This window comes from Lissotriton helveticus, chromosome 4_1 (assembly GCF_964261635.1).
Source record: "Lissotriton helveticus chromosome 4_1, aLisHel1.1, whole genome shotgun sequence".
In the NCBI taxonomy this organism is placed as follows: domain Eukaryota; kingdom Metazoa; phylum Chordata; class Amphibia; order Caudata; family Salamandridae; genus Lissotriton; species Lissotriton helveticus.
Window position 1 is genome coordinate 1,503,169,385 of NC_136063.1, and position 16,337 is coordinate 1,503,185,721.

Below are 16,337 nucleotides of genomic sequence, written 5' to 3' on the forward strand. Positions count from 1 at the left end.
TTGATGGTAAAATACCGATTCGGTAAGGCTTGTGGGACTCAGAAGAGTCCCACCTACATCTCAATTTTACCGATTCGGTAAAAATACCGACTCTGTATTTTACAGAATCGGTAAATTTACCGATCGGTAAATTTACCGATTCTGTAAAATTGAGTGACCTACATCTCAAATGCCATTTACCGGTCGGTAACGGCCGAATTCGGCCGTTACCGACCGGTAAATGCCTACCTACATCTGGCCCTAACTGTATTGCCATAGGTCTGTAGAAGCCTAAATTTCAGAATGGAAAATGACCATTCTATGTCAGAACCAGAAGCTTCAGATTATGTATTTCTTCTTCATTTTATTGGGTCAGCAGGCAATGATTATAAAACAAACACTCTGGAACTACAACTTCCATGAGTCTCAAACAAGATATAGTCCACCATTAGCCATGCATCTTCTCCTTGATAAACATCCCACAAGGAAAAGCACTTCCTCTTTCTTCACAGCTCAGGAGCCAATGATAACTGATTTTCCCATGCCTTATGTGTGAACTGTGTTTCTTCCAGGGCGCTGTATTTTATAGGAAGGTTAACGGTCAACTTCTCCCTGTCCCGCTGAGGCTGCAAACTTATCTCTGTGTAGGGAAGGGAAACCAGCACTGACAAAGCCAATAGGTCTCGCCCATAGGCGAGCTTCTGCCTTTGGCCATTGGGTGGGAGTGGCGACAGGGGGAAGGGAGAGAGAAACAGACAATGGGGAGAAGAAACAGGGACGGGAGGGCAGAGGGAGGAGAAACAGTGGGTGGAAGGAAAGAGCAGGCGCTGCCTAAGTTCAACCTAAGAAAGATTAACTATAAACTGTGAAAGCTGAATGTTTTAAAAACTGTATGCTGCTCGCACTCTCTGTGGGGCAAGTCTATAATTGCATAGTGATGTAATTATAAATGTAATGCCCTTCAGGGGCTGTGGTTAAATTGTTAGTCATGCTATCAGTTATGAGGAGTGCACAGACCAGTCATTCATAGCCATTCCCTCTTGCAATGCTTTATTTAAATAATGAGACTGACAGCCACTAGTGATCAAAGTTAGCATGATTTATTGCCACTATTAAGTGCTCTCAGTTATGCTTATATGTAACTATTGCATTTACTCCTATGATGAAATGCTTGTTGAGATAATGAGGTTAACAGCCACTTGCTTTGTTGCCAGTATTAAGGGCTCTTACTCCAAGTTAAGTTCAATCCTTGCACTTAGGGACACGATAATCTTTAAACATGTGGTAGTAGACCGCCCACTTGGGAGGGGTAAGATTTATTACGAAATGTCATCAAGATGTGTTTCCATCAGCTTGTGTAGTTGTAAACTGCTGCATAGTAGAGGGCGCTCGAGATTTGACACACTTCTGGTCTCGGGGGCATTTCCAGGTGGTGAGCAGACCAGTCGCTCATGCTGCACACCCTACTTAAACCTATGCCAGAGCGGAAGCACAACGGGAGCGCCGCCGGGGCGTCAAAGGCTAGCCCGTCTGTGCCCGTCCGCGCCTGGACCAGGCGCAGGGCCATGACCCCTACACAACATAGGGTACATTCTGAGAGGCTAACTTACACCAGCAATGAATTACTCACACTCAGGTCCAAATCCCGCTGCCTTACGATGAATATGCAGATAGAAACTAAGCAGTGCAAGAATTGTCAGCTATCTTTCAAATTCACAAAAACCAATGGGCTAAAACAACATTGCACCCACCTTATCAGGAAGACTACTAAAGTTATTAAGGACGTACTAATTAATGCAGGTCATTAGTAAAACATAATATAGAAATTACCGAACTAATGGAAACTCAAAATCTCAACTTAGTTTTTATTACAGAAACATGGGCAGGTTTTTGCCTCGGATGTAGATATAGCACCAGCCATATCAGAAGGCTACTCGATCATCCGGGACGATAGGAAAGGGAAACAAGAGGGGGTCTGGCTATCATCTTTAAAGATGAACTGAGGGCTAGGGGCTTGGACCAGGGTGGCAGCCCAGACTGCGAAACCTTATCTTTTCAGATCACTATCTCAAACAACTATACGTTAAGAGGTCTCCTGATCTATAGACCGCCAAGGGCAAAAACCCCTCTGCTACCGCTACTAAGCCTGTTCTTAGAATCAAGTGTAAAGGGCTCAGATTTCACCATCTTAGGCGATTTCAATGTACACTTAGAAAAGAGTTCAGACAAAAATACAATAACATTGACAGATGCAATTTCGAACATGTCTATGGGGCAGATTGTTAAGTACGATACCCATGTGGCTGGGCACACTCTCTATGGGATCTTTACCTCAAATACAAACATTGAGATCGTGGAAATACTGCCCGTTCCTTGATCAGACCATAAAGTAATAATTTTCACCTTAAAGGTAGAGCAGGTCACAGCAGCCACTGCTTCCCAGCATAAGTGCAACACTTTAGGTTGGTTCTTTGTAGATGAAGTCAATTCTGTTCATGGGTCTTTTAAAACGACCAACAAGTCTGTTACCCCACAGTCACTCATAGAATCCAAACAGGACCTGACCACTGGAATCTCCAATCCGGGGTACCACTTTTGGCCCCCATCTGTGGAACAGATTAAACAGGTGGTAATGACAACTAGGTCTGGGGGCCTAACAGACCCGTGTCTACCTAAGGTGATGCACCTGTTTCCAGATCTACTGAGAGACCACTATCCCTGGTTTTCACAAAGATAATTAAATCTAGCTGTTTCCCAGATGCCTGGAAAACGGCCTCAGGCCTCCAGTTACTAAAGAAGCAAAATTTGGATCCGCATGTTCCCAGGAACTACAGACAAATCTCGAGAATCACTTTTCTAGCAAAAGTACTGGAGAAAATATTGAACAAACAATTGTCAACAATTCTAACCTCTGTAAATGCCCTAGACCACTCACAGTACGGGTTCCGAGAGGAACATGGAACGGAAACAGCTCCGCTCATGGCAGTGGAGGAACTCAGGAGTGTACTGGATGCTGGAGGGAAGGCCGCCTTGATTCTATTAGATTTCTCGGCGGCCTTCAACACTGTAAACCATGATACACTCCTGACCCGATTAGCCGAAGTAGGAGTTCATGAGACGGCACTCAAGTTGCTATCCTCATATCTAACCGAAATAACTTTTACAGCTAAATTAGGAGAGGCTACATCCAAACCCTTTAACACGCCGTGTGGCGTACCGCAGGGGTCTTCCTTTAGCCCCACCCTTTTTAATATTTATGTTGCCCCATTAGCAGCTATAATAAGGAACTGTGGCTTCCTACCAGTCTCCTACGCAGACGACACCCAAATAGTGGTATCGGTCTCAAACAACTTAGAAGAGACAGCAGGCAGATTTAGCAACTGCATGAGACAGACTAATCACTAGATGCAGCGTAACTGCCTAAAATTAAACGGTGATGAAACTGAAATCATGTTGCTTGGGACAGACATAAATGTCTGGTCCCCAAAATGGTGGCCAGATAGCCTAGGCGAATGCCCATCTCCAGTGAATGCCCATCTCCAGTGAACAAAGTTAGAAACCTGGAAGTGGTACTGGATAACAAACTAGCTTTTAATGCCCAGACAAACAAACTGTCTTCCACGGTGTGGTATATTCTCAAAATGATAAAAAAACTATTACCGTTTATTCCCCAAGATTCTTGTAAAACATTAGTAACAACACTGGCCTTATCTAGGTTGGATTACGGGAATGCCTTGTATGCTGGGATACAAATTCAATATCTAACTACAGTGCCTACAGAATGCTGCAGCAAGGCTGGTTGAGCCAGTCGCCCACCGACTAGGAGCCCTCCATTGGCTACCAATTGAAAAGGATAAAGTTTAAGTCACTTTGCCTGGCCTATAAAGCCCTCCACGGGGTAGGATCCCACTTTTTAAAAACACATTTGAAACAGTATGAGCCTTCCAGAAGCCTGAGATTGACCCAGGCTAAGTTGATTCGGGTTCCTAAATTCAAGCAAGTTAGGTGTGTGGGGGGGGGGAAGCTTCCTGCTACAGGCAGCTAAGAACTGGAACCTTCTCCTTATTACAATCAAAAAACGCCCATCGCTACTCTCATTCAGGAAAGAGGTAAAAACCTGGCTGTTTACTTCTTAGTTAGAACACCATTCTCCGGCAGATCTAGACTTTTAAATTGATTCAGCGTCAAGACGCCAATGGGCATTCATGCGCTTTATAATTTCGTAAATCAAATCAAATAGTATTGAGAAATGTGTGTGTAATAAACTTACTTTTTCCTTTTACAAAAGAAGCCCAGACTGAACAATCATTTATTGAATGTCATTACTGCGTATCTGTGAATAGAGATTACTAGCCCACACCACCTCCCTTGAGTAGGCCCTGGACTACTCTGCTTTGTTACAATACGAGAGTCAAGTACTAGTGTTTGGTTTGCACTGCAGGACAAATGTAGATCCACTACTTGTGCAAGCCACACAACTAATGACTCATTTTCTAACAGGAACCCAAAGAGTTATGTGTTCAGAATGAACAGCGAGACCATCACCTTTTGAGAGTGAGGGTCGGTGACTTTTTCCCCTAAAAGGCATGTACTGGACAGGGATTAATGTCAAGAACAATGCAGACTTTTTCACCCCTAATTAAGCTTCTAGATGTAACCGAGGAAACTGAAGAAGTAAGGCAGACTAATGGCTACTTGGAGGGATAAGGGCAAGGAGCTGCTGGTAGATGTCAGAATGTTCATAATTTGGAGAGGCACAGATTTCAGAAGGTGCTTGGGTAGCAGGATTAAGGCATCAGGTAGCACTGATGCTCTGAAGGATTTGAATGGGAGTATGGATTGAAAGCATGGTCCCTTGCTGAGAAATTGGAGTGCAGGGCCTCAGAAAGCAAGGAGTCGGGTACAGGAGCATGTAAGTCTAGGAAGCGTGGAGTCTGGGAATAAGACGACAAAACCTGAGGGGGTGGACTCTCTCACAAAGAACATAGAAAAGCATATACTTTACTTGTACTGTATTACAACCCAAGTATGCTCCACACTAATCATAATCCTTGATGCCTATAAATTATAAACCAGGAGGATACTTAGATCCAGTGAGTGGTAGGAGCACAGGGCCCTCCTGTCCCCAGAAAAAAAAAAACTTTAGTAAACCATGTAACATATTATGGTCATTTCTTTCAGATAAGAGAAGCAATTATATTGTCACTGTTTATGTACGTTCGTTTCTAAGAAATAGCCGTTCCTGGAAGAGTTGATTTTAGTTAAAACAAATTGTTAATAGCGCATTTAAATTTTGAAGTAGTGTAATTCTTCCAAATCAGCTTAAGTGTTGTGTGTCTATTGTTGTCGTGAATTTTGTGAACAATAAGATTTCAGCAATTTTCAAAGAGTGGATGTATCTGAAAGTGACAATAATTGAACTAGTGGAAATGTTGCACCCACATAAAACTCCACCCAATACGAGAGTTAGCAGATATGCATGAATGTTTTTTGAACTGGAAAACCACGGTGATTATGGAATGAATGAAATTCTATTCAGCATGCGTTTGCTCATTCATCTCTTTGACAGAGTATGACGTCATGTATTAAGTGCAAAGCTGTGCGGTGTTACATAACCAACGCAGCAAGGAGTTAAAGCTACACAGTGTAATCATAGGTACAATATACTCACCAATTAACACGTATATATTTGTGATCTAGAGAACTGTTATACTTTTTTGTGGTGCATAAAGTGTACAGTGGAACATCCACAGCAGTTTTGTAACACAATTGAACTTAACGTGCAAAATGTTGCTATAATGAAATAGGGTGGGTCCTACCTTTTGATTGCCACAAGCTCGCCAGACTCATTGCTCTTCCCCAAAACCACACTTCCATAGGTGCCATCTCCAAGCTGTTTCAAAGTGGTATAGCGGTTCATTTTGTAGAGTGAACACAGTACAGTTTAATACGTAATTAGTTCTTAAGTGTCGTTCGCTGAAAACGCGAGCAACTATAGTCTGCTCTTTAGTAAAGAGTACTGCTTTCCAGAAGGTGCTGCTTGGCGAATCTGCAGCATCTCGTTGTCGAGGAAATTATCCAGTCTTGTGGTGCAGAAACATTAATTTTTAACCAATCAGGACATTGGACATGATGGTAAGAGCAGTATGTCCATTCTTCGATCCACCCTTAAAAACACGGAAAAACAGTGTAAGATAACATCACAACATGACTGGAAAATGCCAAGTACATCAAGAAATGGCATTAAAATTCAGAACAAAGAAGACACTCAGAATAATGTATTGCAACTGCTTGAACGTGCAATGACCATATTTGTTCCTATACATCAATAACATTCTATGTAAAAAAAAAACGACTGGCTACCAAAATGCATAGACTATTAAACATTTGAAATACATTTGCAGAAACTTTACTTGATGCTCATATTCCACCTAAATACCTTCTATACGATACTGTGCGTGAAAGGAAAGTTTAAAAAAAATCCCAGATAACTGATCAAAAACTGTCTCGGCGTTTAATACCCTGCTATCGATAATAACTGAAATGAATCTGGTTGACAAAGCAGCCAAAGTACGTGAGAGGAATATGCTGTGTATTCCTTCGAGTATTTATGTTTTGGTTTTTTGTGTGTGGACTTTTACAGTTTTACATCCTAAGAAAATCCAAAAGCATCCGGTAAAACCAAATGTGCGCAGAAACCAGCCCGTAACCTGGAACTATATGCAGCAATGGGCCCAGTAATTATGGATCCAGTGTGTTATTCCCCAGTGTGACCAACTACTCGCAATGCCTGGTACGTGGGTTGGCGAGAACACTTGCAACTCGTAACTCTTAAGGGAACATGCATCAAGCTAATTATCGGTCGCAAGCAAGCCGATTCGCAGAATCAGCCTCTTTGCGACCGGTAATTAGCCTTTTGGGATGCATCAGGCCTAAAGCCATTCGCAAAATGGGTAATCGCTAAATTTCCGATTACATATTTTGCAAATGCAGTTAGGGAATCGCAATTTGCGATTCCCTAAATGCAATGCAAGAGCATTCTTAGAATGCAACTTTACATTAAGGCATCGCAAATTACCATCAACTTCAAGTTGATGGTAATTTGCAATTCCTTAGTAAAATAAATAAAAATAGCATTTTTCTCAAGTACCATGTGGCACACACACATGTCCTTAGGGTGCCACATGTGCACACATGCCAATTTGGGGGGTGCATCAGGGTGGCCTTTTGGCCCCCTGGATATTGCATTTGCAATTTGCAAATACCTATTTTTAATCATAAATTGCGAATTGGTTCCCATTCATTCCTATGGGCCTAAAGCCCAATAGGAATGAATGGGAAAGCATTCCCTAATAGCGAATCGCAATTTGCGATTCGCGATTAGGAAATGTGTAGGATTCGCTATTTTTTTTAGCAAAACCTACATGCATAGGCCATTGCGATTCCTTAATAGCGCTTCCTTAATAATCGCTATTAAGGAATCGCAATTGCTTAGCTTCATGCATGTGGCAGTTAAAGTCCGATGTCTCATCCATCAGTTATATCCACCTCCGAATGAGGGACTAAACACTTTCCGCTAATTAAAAAAACAAAACATATCAAATGTCATTATACTATAAAAATGAACCCGTGTACAGCTTCGTAAAAGTCTAAAATATTGTGGTACTATTTAGGAATTAAGGAAGCAATCAGGTATAAAATTGCTTGTGAAGTGACACATGATTATTTATAATTCTGCAGTGAACGAGTCATTGGCTCTATCTTACAGTTTTGAAAGGTTGACACATTTGCGTGACTCGCCAATAATTTACAGAACTATGCTTGCATATGTATAAGAACTCAATGTATAGGCATATACCCTTTCTTCCAAAAGTCTTAGGAGGACAGTACAAAGGGCTAGAGTTAAGGAAAATGTGCATTTGCCCACTTGTTTCTTAACGCCGATTTGTTCCATGTTGAGGAATACCTTTCCCTCCGTCCCCTGAAAATACGTATATGTTTTAAGGAATTTTACCCTGTAAATGCCTTTGTTTTGGATTTTGTTTTATGGTTGTATTTAGGGAGGGAAAGGGATTGTTAGTACCCAAGACAGTCTGACTTTGTAGATGTTCTCAACATTTTAAATGGCCACCCCTCCCACCTCCTTTCCCCTTGGAATACCCATTGTTCCACACATTGTCCAATTCTATGTCAGCTAAAAATAGAGGCTCCAGTCAGGATTTCCAAACAATGGAATTCTAGCTATATAACCCATCATATCCACAGGTTCTAAGGCCACATGCATCAAGCAATAAAACGGTTGCAAACGGGCAGATTCGGAGAAGCTGAAAGCGAGGCAAGATGGAGGTTGCGTTGTTGACCGAGTGAGCTCCCCCCCCCCCCCCCGCTTTTTTTTTTGGCTACGGTAGCTGGGCTATGATCAAGATGAAGATACCTACATGAAATGCTGTGGCAATATAGCCTTTCACGCCTGCTGAAAACTTACCGGGTATTACGGTCCGCGGCATCTCGCTTTGCTGTGCTCGCTGGGTCAGCACGGTTCGAACTTTCTGTGTTGGCGGCATACGGAGCTTCCACCGAGTTCACTAGGGGTTACAATGGCTCCCAAGACTGTAACCAAAGGCGCTAAGACCCGGGGGGCTGCGGCAGCCACAGCCTCAGTCTCCTCAGGCTCCTCTCCCATGCAGAGTTCTATCAAACCTGCCCTCGGCCGAGGCAGAGATGTCGGAATACGCCGAGGAGCTAATGGTACCTCTCCCGGTCCTTCGACGAAGGGGGGCAGCACTGCTCGGGGGCTCCAAACTGTTCCCGGGCTATTCAGAAAACAAATGGGTAAAGGTAAGAGCCCGGTGGAGGCTGAAACGTCCGCATCTTCCTACGTATTCTGGTGAGAAGTCAATGACTATCCCGGGCAACATTGTTGCTAGAGATGTATCGATACAGATACCAATAACGTCGCCTTTGAATAGCGATGGGGCGATTCAGGGCAGTCTGGAATATGTTAGTGGAGATATGCGGAGTGACGAGATTGTGGCTGCGGGGATAGTAGCTATGCAAGTTGCCTTTTTACAGAGTGAGGCGGCAGCAGCTGGAAACATAATTCTCAGTAATACAAAAGAGCCGGTAAAAGAATGTGAGATGCCTGTGCCTGTATTAACAGCAACGTCTCCCGCTCAACCCCCGAGGGGCAACCAGGTCCTGGAGAATAGAAATCAAAATGCAGGTAATAAAAACGCTGATGACAGATAACAGATAAGACTAAGGTTCCGCAGAACACTGATCAGCTAGACAAAGAAGCTGTTAAAGATGTAGATTCAGGGGACTCAGGGGGGAAGTTTTACTCCATGTCAGATCCCTCTAACTCTTAAGAGAATGAGAGCCTAGTGGGTGGACTGGGCAGACGATAAGAGTGATACAAGCAGCTACCAGCTGGATGAAGAGGAATTGAGTTTGGAGATCTCTGCAGTTAAAGGGACCGTACGTAAACTAAGAGAAACTCATAATCCTCTGATGAAAGAGACACTTGGCACAGCTGGATCATTAGTGTGGGATAACTCGTTTTCTCCTCAACTTGATAAAAATGCAGGGCAGGGCAATAACCCCGGAGAAATTGCTAGCGTAGATACGGCATCAGAATGCGAAATCACCCTATCCACTATCTATCAAAGCATAATGGCCCATCGGGAAGAGACTAAGGCAGAGGGACTACAGAGTCAGGGTGCCGTTCGAAAATTGCAAAACACTGTGCGCAGAGTTGCAAAGAGCTGTACAGAGATATCCACAAGAATTGGGGAAACCGAGGAGAGAATATCATCGATGGAAGATGAAATAGTGCAGCAAAAGGCTACAATTGCATCTCTGCAGGCTGTAAAAGAGGATACCACCTGGAAGCTCACTGAACTGGAAAACTGTTCCAGAAGGAACAATTTACATATTTTAGGAATACCTGAAGGACTGGACTGGAAAGCAAAGATATTAGGCAGTTTGTTATTGAACTATTCTCAGAAGCCTTTCCAGAACTTACACAATGGAAATGGGAAGTTGAGCTTCAGAGAATGCATAGGTTCCCGTTGAATCAGCGAGCTGGAATAACCGGTTGAAACGAAAAACCAACGGCTATATTGATTTGTCTTAGCAATTTTCAGTTGCGGGAATCCATATATGACTTAGTACGGCCTGATAGGAAGAGGTGGTAAAGGATGTGAAGTTTTCATTCGCCCAGATTTCTGTCAGGCCACGATCCAAAAGAGGTGGCATCTTCACCAAATAATTCCATTATTTCAGGCGAAATGAGCCCAGGCCTTTCTGCTCAATCCGGCCAAATTAAAAATTATACATAGAGAAAAAAATAAAAAATGTTGTTTCCGAAATTGAAGCAAAGGAATTCTTGAATACAATTTGAAGTGGATTGAGAGATAATAGGACAAATGTGTAATTAGCCAATAAGAGGGTGCCCCTTCTTATGAATGACTGATGTTTCTATTTCTTTTTGGGTTTTCTTTTTTGTGGGGGTCTGGGGGAGTGTTCTTAATCCGCTTCCCATCACAGAGGACTTTGTCCCTATGCCTCATTTGGGAGTGGGAGGGGAGGGAGGGGGTGGGGTAGCTTTGGGTGGGCAATGGGTGGTGGGTGTTGGGGAGTTGGGGAGAGGCATGGTTGGTATTTGATACCTATATTGCACTATGGTTATGGTACTTATTCCTATTTGAGAGACAATGATATTTTTAGTTCTTATGAGACTTAGTCTAGGGCTTGGGCTGGGCAGACCAGATCTGACAATTCTTTTGCTATAACAATGACCGGTAGATTATCCATGTATACATGGAATATATGTGGTTTAAATGATAAAAGAAAAAGAGGGGTGATGGACCAAATCCTGCAGGTCATGCGAAGTGATGTGCTCTGCTTTACAAGAAACTCATATTTCTTGGAATAACCGAAAGTGGCTGAGCGACTTGGGTATGGAAATACTTGCATGTACCAGACAGAGCACAACTGCTAGAGGGATTGCAATTTTGATTAAACATGGCCTGGGTGTTTGCAAACAGGTAAAAGAGAATGTCTTGGGGTGTTGGTCCATCACTGTAATTCTTTTTAATGGCTCTTCACTGACGATATGTTCTATTTGCGGTTCTAATGTTGATGACCCGGAAGTGATGCATCACTTGAGTGTCGAATTGGTGCTTTGGCCATCCCCTTTAATACTATGCAGGGATTTTAACCTTCATCTGGAGAGTAGTTTTGATATTACAAGTGACCATCCATATAGGGGTAAGAAAACTAATGTTTTTAAAGCTACTCAAGGCCTAGTCAAATAACTTGGGCTGGCTGATGTATGGTACACTCACAAGAATGATGATCCTGGAGCCACTTTTTACTCCACAAAGAAAACATGTCCGCTTGGATTATTTATTTACCTCTGCTGAAAGAGTATTGAGTGCTAAGATAGAGATCACACCCAGGACCATTTCAGACCACAACCCGGTTCTTTTAGAAATAGATATCAGTCCTAGGGTCCAGCGGAAGGCATGGACTTTTGAATGTAAACTTTTACATGATCCCGAATATTGTGCGTATATGGATGATTGGATCAAGGAATTTTTCAAAAATAATCTGAATACAGTTTCAGACCCTTTGGTTTGGGATGCATTTAAGGACGGGGTTCGGGGAGAAACACTCAGTTATTCTATAGCCAAACAGCGTAAAATTCTGGTAGAAATTAAGGGTTGGATTGATCAGCTAAGGCTATTAGACAGAGTTTATGAGGGAAATAATTAGGCAACATAATACTGAACTAACATTAAAAGCCATTGCAATCTTAAAAATGAAAATCCATCAACATTTTGCTTCGAAAGTAGCCGCAAAACAGGCTTCGTACAGGACCCAAATATATGTAGCTGCGGAAAATTCTGGCAGGATTTTAGGGAAATGACTTCAGCAAAGAGAAATAACAACAGGACTCCCCAGGTGAAGTCTTGAATGTTTTTTGTAAGTAATATTATAACTTATATACAGAAGAAAAAACAATAAGTGCAAATGAAAGAATCTAGGCCTCAAAATTGAAACAAATAAAGTTACACAAGATCAAAACGAGAAACTAGCTGCATGTATAACCTGGGAGGAGGTGGAGGGAGCAATATTGTCTTTAGCAATAGGAAAAGCTGTAGGCCCGGATGGTATCCCTCTTGAATTTTATAAGACATTTCGGCCAATGCTTCGATTGGAATTTATGACATTGTTTCAGGCCGCTCAACGCGGATCGGCGCCAGATTCCTGGCGAAAAACTATTATTATTGTTTTTTTTAAACAGGGTAAACCTGAGTTGTATCCATCTTCCTATAGGCCCATCTCACTGATTAATTCAGACAGTAAGATCATTTCTAAAATCATGACTTACCGCTTAGGAATGGGCATTACTCCTTTAGTTTCTAATTTTCAACATGGGTTTATCCCCGGTAGGGACACCGCTGATCACGTGAGACGAGTAATAGCTCTTTTAGATTGGGCTCAGGCAACTGAATCTTCATTGGGGGTGATCCTGTTGGACACCGAGAAGGCGTTCAACTGGGTCTCCTGGCAATATATGTCGGATGTCTTGTGACGGAAAGGGCTCTGTTCTCAGTTCATTCAAGCAGTTAAGACCTTAGATATAGGCCCGGAACCAACTATACGCATCTATGGACAGGAGTCAGGATCATTTTGTATTAGCAGGGGTACAAGGCAAGGATGCCCGTGCTCCCATCTATTATTTGCCTTACATATTGATTTATTTTTTAATAAATTAAACCTGAATACTGATATCAAACCAGTAAGCTTTGATAACATCGAGTATAGAGCATTGGCGTATGCCGACGATATTGTTGTACTTACCAGTGATATTTTTACGGCACTTTCTACAATTAAGTCGTTGACCGTGCAGTTTGGTAGCTTTTCCGGCTACAAATTAAATGTAGATAAAACTCAGATGCTTCACTCAGGTACAGATCTTCCGTTAAACCTGCCTATCGTCACCGAAGTATCATATCTGGGAATAAAAATTACACCGGAAGTGGAAAGATTCCCGATCTGAACATTACCCCAGTGATGGAGAAAGTGAATGCAACATTTGGAAAGATTAGATCATCTTCATCTTTCTCTTCACGGGAGATGTAATGTGTTTGGTCTAGGCAGACCAGATTTTTTCAATACCTTCAAATCCGTAGTTTTTTGGTTCAGATAGGCCCAGGAATAGGACAACAGTCTGTTAAAATTCCCTTAATCGAAAAAATGAGGCGAAAAACCCCAATAGGTCAGGTATATCAACAATTATTAGAAATATTTCCGGAAGACCTGGGTTTATGGAACACAAAATGAGAGAATAAACTGGGAGTGGAAGATATAAATATAGAAAAATCTCTTGATCTTGTGAATCAGGTTTTAATGACCAGAAGACTACGAAGTCAGCATTATATGGCCCTTTTTGATTTATATTATACCCCTGGAAAAATCGTAAAGTGGGGGGCAACGATGGGGACAAGTGTAATAGGTGTGGATTATTGGCTGCGGATTCGATTCATATGTTTTTTTCTTGTCCAAAATTGGGGCTGTTTTTTCAAGAGATAGAAAAGTTTTTAGATACAATACTCGGAGCCCTGATTGTAATTACTGGAGAATTAGTAATTACTGGTGTAGGATCTGATAGAGAGGCTAATTTAAGATCGAGATCCACAACCACTATAGTATTTATGGCTATGGCGATGGTTCGTGCCTGTATTACCAATGAGTGGATTAGCCCCGATCCACCCACTTTTATTAACTGGTGGCCAAGACTATTAGCTACATATAATCTAGAGCTATCAATTTATAAGACTAAAGGGAGAAGGAAAAGAGCCTTGGGATGCAAAATTTGGTCTCCAATATCGGACTGGACCCAATGAATTTAGGACCGATATTTAAGGTTTATTTTGTGCCGATGTGTATTTTTCTGACATTAAATTTATTCTGTTGTAACTAATATAATTTTGTGAAGGGCTCTGTCTGATTATTTGTAAAATAGGGGGACAGATTCTGATAAAACGAAATGAATTGTTTGTATGAATTATTGTTATTTAGTCTGGGAAACCAGCCCATTTTTGGGCCTGATGGACTACTCTATGTTAATCTAGATGTATAAATGCTTAAGAAATTTATCATAACCGTGCCTTTTTTTTTTAATGATTTTTTTCTCTTGTATGAAATGCCTTGACTAAAAGATTATGAAAAAAATCTATACAAATATATCTTTTTTTAAAAGCAAATCCCTTTGGGACCAAGATTTTTGCATTCGGGACGGATGCATCATCCCAAATGCAAAATGCACAATTTGAGAAATCGCACAAATAGCATTTACTTAATTGCGATGGCATTTAGGGAATTGTAAATTGTGATTTCGCAAATAGGGGTCGCAAATTATCATCAATTTGAACTTGATGGTAATTTTCAAAAACTTTGAAAAATGCACTAAAGTGCATTTTTCAAAGTTCCTGGTTACACACACACACACACACACACACACACACACACAAGCCGTTGGGGCATGTGTGTGCGCAACATGTGGTCACATTACAATTTCAGGGATGCAACAGGGTGTCCTTTTGGCACCCTTGAAATTGCTTGCGCAATTTGCGAGTCCCTATTAGGTACTCGCAAATCGCACATGCAATTCCCATTCATTCATAAGGGACTTTAGGCCCATAGGAATGAAAGGGAAGCCATTCCCTAATTGCAACTCGCAATTTGCGAGTCGCAATTAAGGAATGTTTAGGAATAGATATTTTTTGAGCGATTCCTACATGCATAGGTTTTGCGCTTCCTTAATTGCGATTCCTTAATAATCACAATTAAGGAATCGCAAAAAGCCTAACTTGATGCTTGTGTCCCTAAGTCAATAAAATTGGATCCCTCGTTTGTGGTTGCATATTAACATATTTTGCGTGATTGCATAAAAACTAGGCACACCCAAAAATTCTGTAATTCATGCCCAAGTATTGAGAATAGACTTCATGCTCCTACAAATCAGGATTACAAACCTCTAGACGGATTTATTTCTGGCGCTCTGATTGCTAAACAACAGCAAAGTTTGCATGCTGTCATGCGATTATGTACGTGTTGGTTTTTGCTCGTCGTGGCCAGGGATGAACGACAATTTATATGTTTACATTTAGTCTAGCTGTGCTCGTAATCACAGCCTGTCTGCATGGTAATTAAATGTTTGTGATAGACATTTCTGTGCACAGAGCTTGGCAAGCTGTTTAACTTTGATGGTTTATATAATTATCGTCAAGGCTTTAAGCGGGTTAAACAAAGCGTGGGGGTTGGGGAAAAGGAAGAGGTCTAAAAGGAATGTGGCCTAAGAAGTGTAACTACGAATCCTTTCCAAGGGATTTGTCTATATGATGAAGGGCGTGGCCTAAACACGTGAACTAAAATTCTGCGCATCCTATAATGTACGACTACCAGACATGAGCTGTTAGTGCATCCAGAAATATTACACAGTAACGAGCATGTCCCTAAAACAACCCCAACCTACTTGCTTTGCCAGAACTTGTTAGCAGTATTATATAAATTATTAGCAACAGTTATTTTGTCTTGTATCAATAGAATTGAAAATGTATCAAATCTGAAAATGAGACTGAATAAAAAACATTACAATTTTCAAAGGTCTGTCTCAATCATTCCCTTTAAACCACTTTTCTCTGCAGTCCCTCTGCTAGACATTTGCGCTCTTTTCCTCCCGACATATTTTCGAAATCTTCCATTTGCATATCTAACAATTCATCTCTTTCCTGTTCAGCACCCTATTTTCACTCTTTCCGGCATATATTTATCTCTCCTTCCCTTCACTATGCAACGCACCCACTTCTGTAAGCACTGCATTTTCTTTTACTTTAACCCTGTCAATATTTCGACAGCTGTGTACCTTCTTTACAAAGTTAAACATAGAATCACAATTACGATTGGCGCATATGAGCATTTCCCTGTGCGATCTGTAGAGGCCAAAGATTGGATGAGTATGTGTTCTGAACACATTTATGACCAACTCACAGAGAGAGAAACTTGCACTGACCTCAACATTAACTTCAGAGCTCTCAATCATGGCCTGCTATAAACACCCACTCACAACTTGAACTCACACAGACACCTAGACGTGACTCGGTTAATAGCATTCACTATGTAAGAGTGAAAAACAAAACAAAAGAAACACAACATCCTAGAAAAAGCAAACATTCTTATGGATCGCAAGATTAAGTAAAACGTGTGAAATGGTAACTGGAACTACGTCGTTGGCAGTTTTTCACTGTTCAGATATGGATCAGTATTCTTGCCTACAACGTTAAGGA

General features: G+C 41.5%; 1 protein-coding gene across 2 annotated transcripts in view; it reads right to left on the reverse strand.

Moving 5' to 3' along the window:
- Positions 1-16,337, reverse strand: part of MAK (male germ cell associated kinase) — a 653,239-nt gene that overhangs the window by 555,388 nt on the left and 81,514 nt on the right. For both annotated transcript variants that reach the window (XM_078688092.1, XM_078688093.1), the window contains exon 2: positions 5,799-6,146. In XM_078688092.1, the coding sequence (XP_078544218.1) occupies positions 5,799-5,899 (101 nt within the window). In that variant the 5' untranslated portion in view covers positions 5,900-6,146. The remainder of the gene's footprint in view (positions 1-5,798; positions 6,147-16,337) is intronic.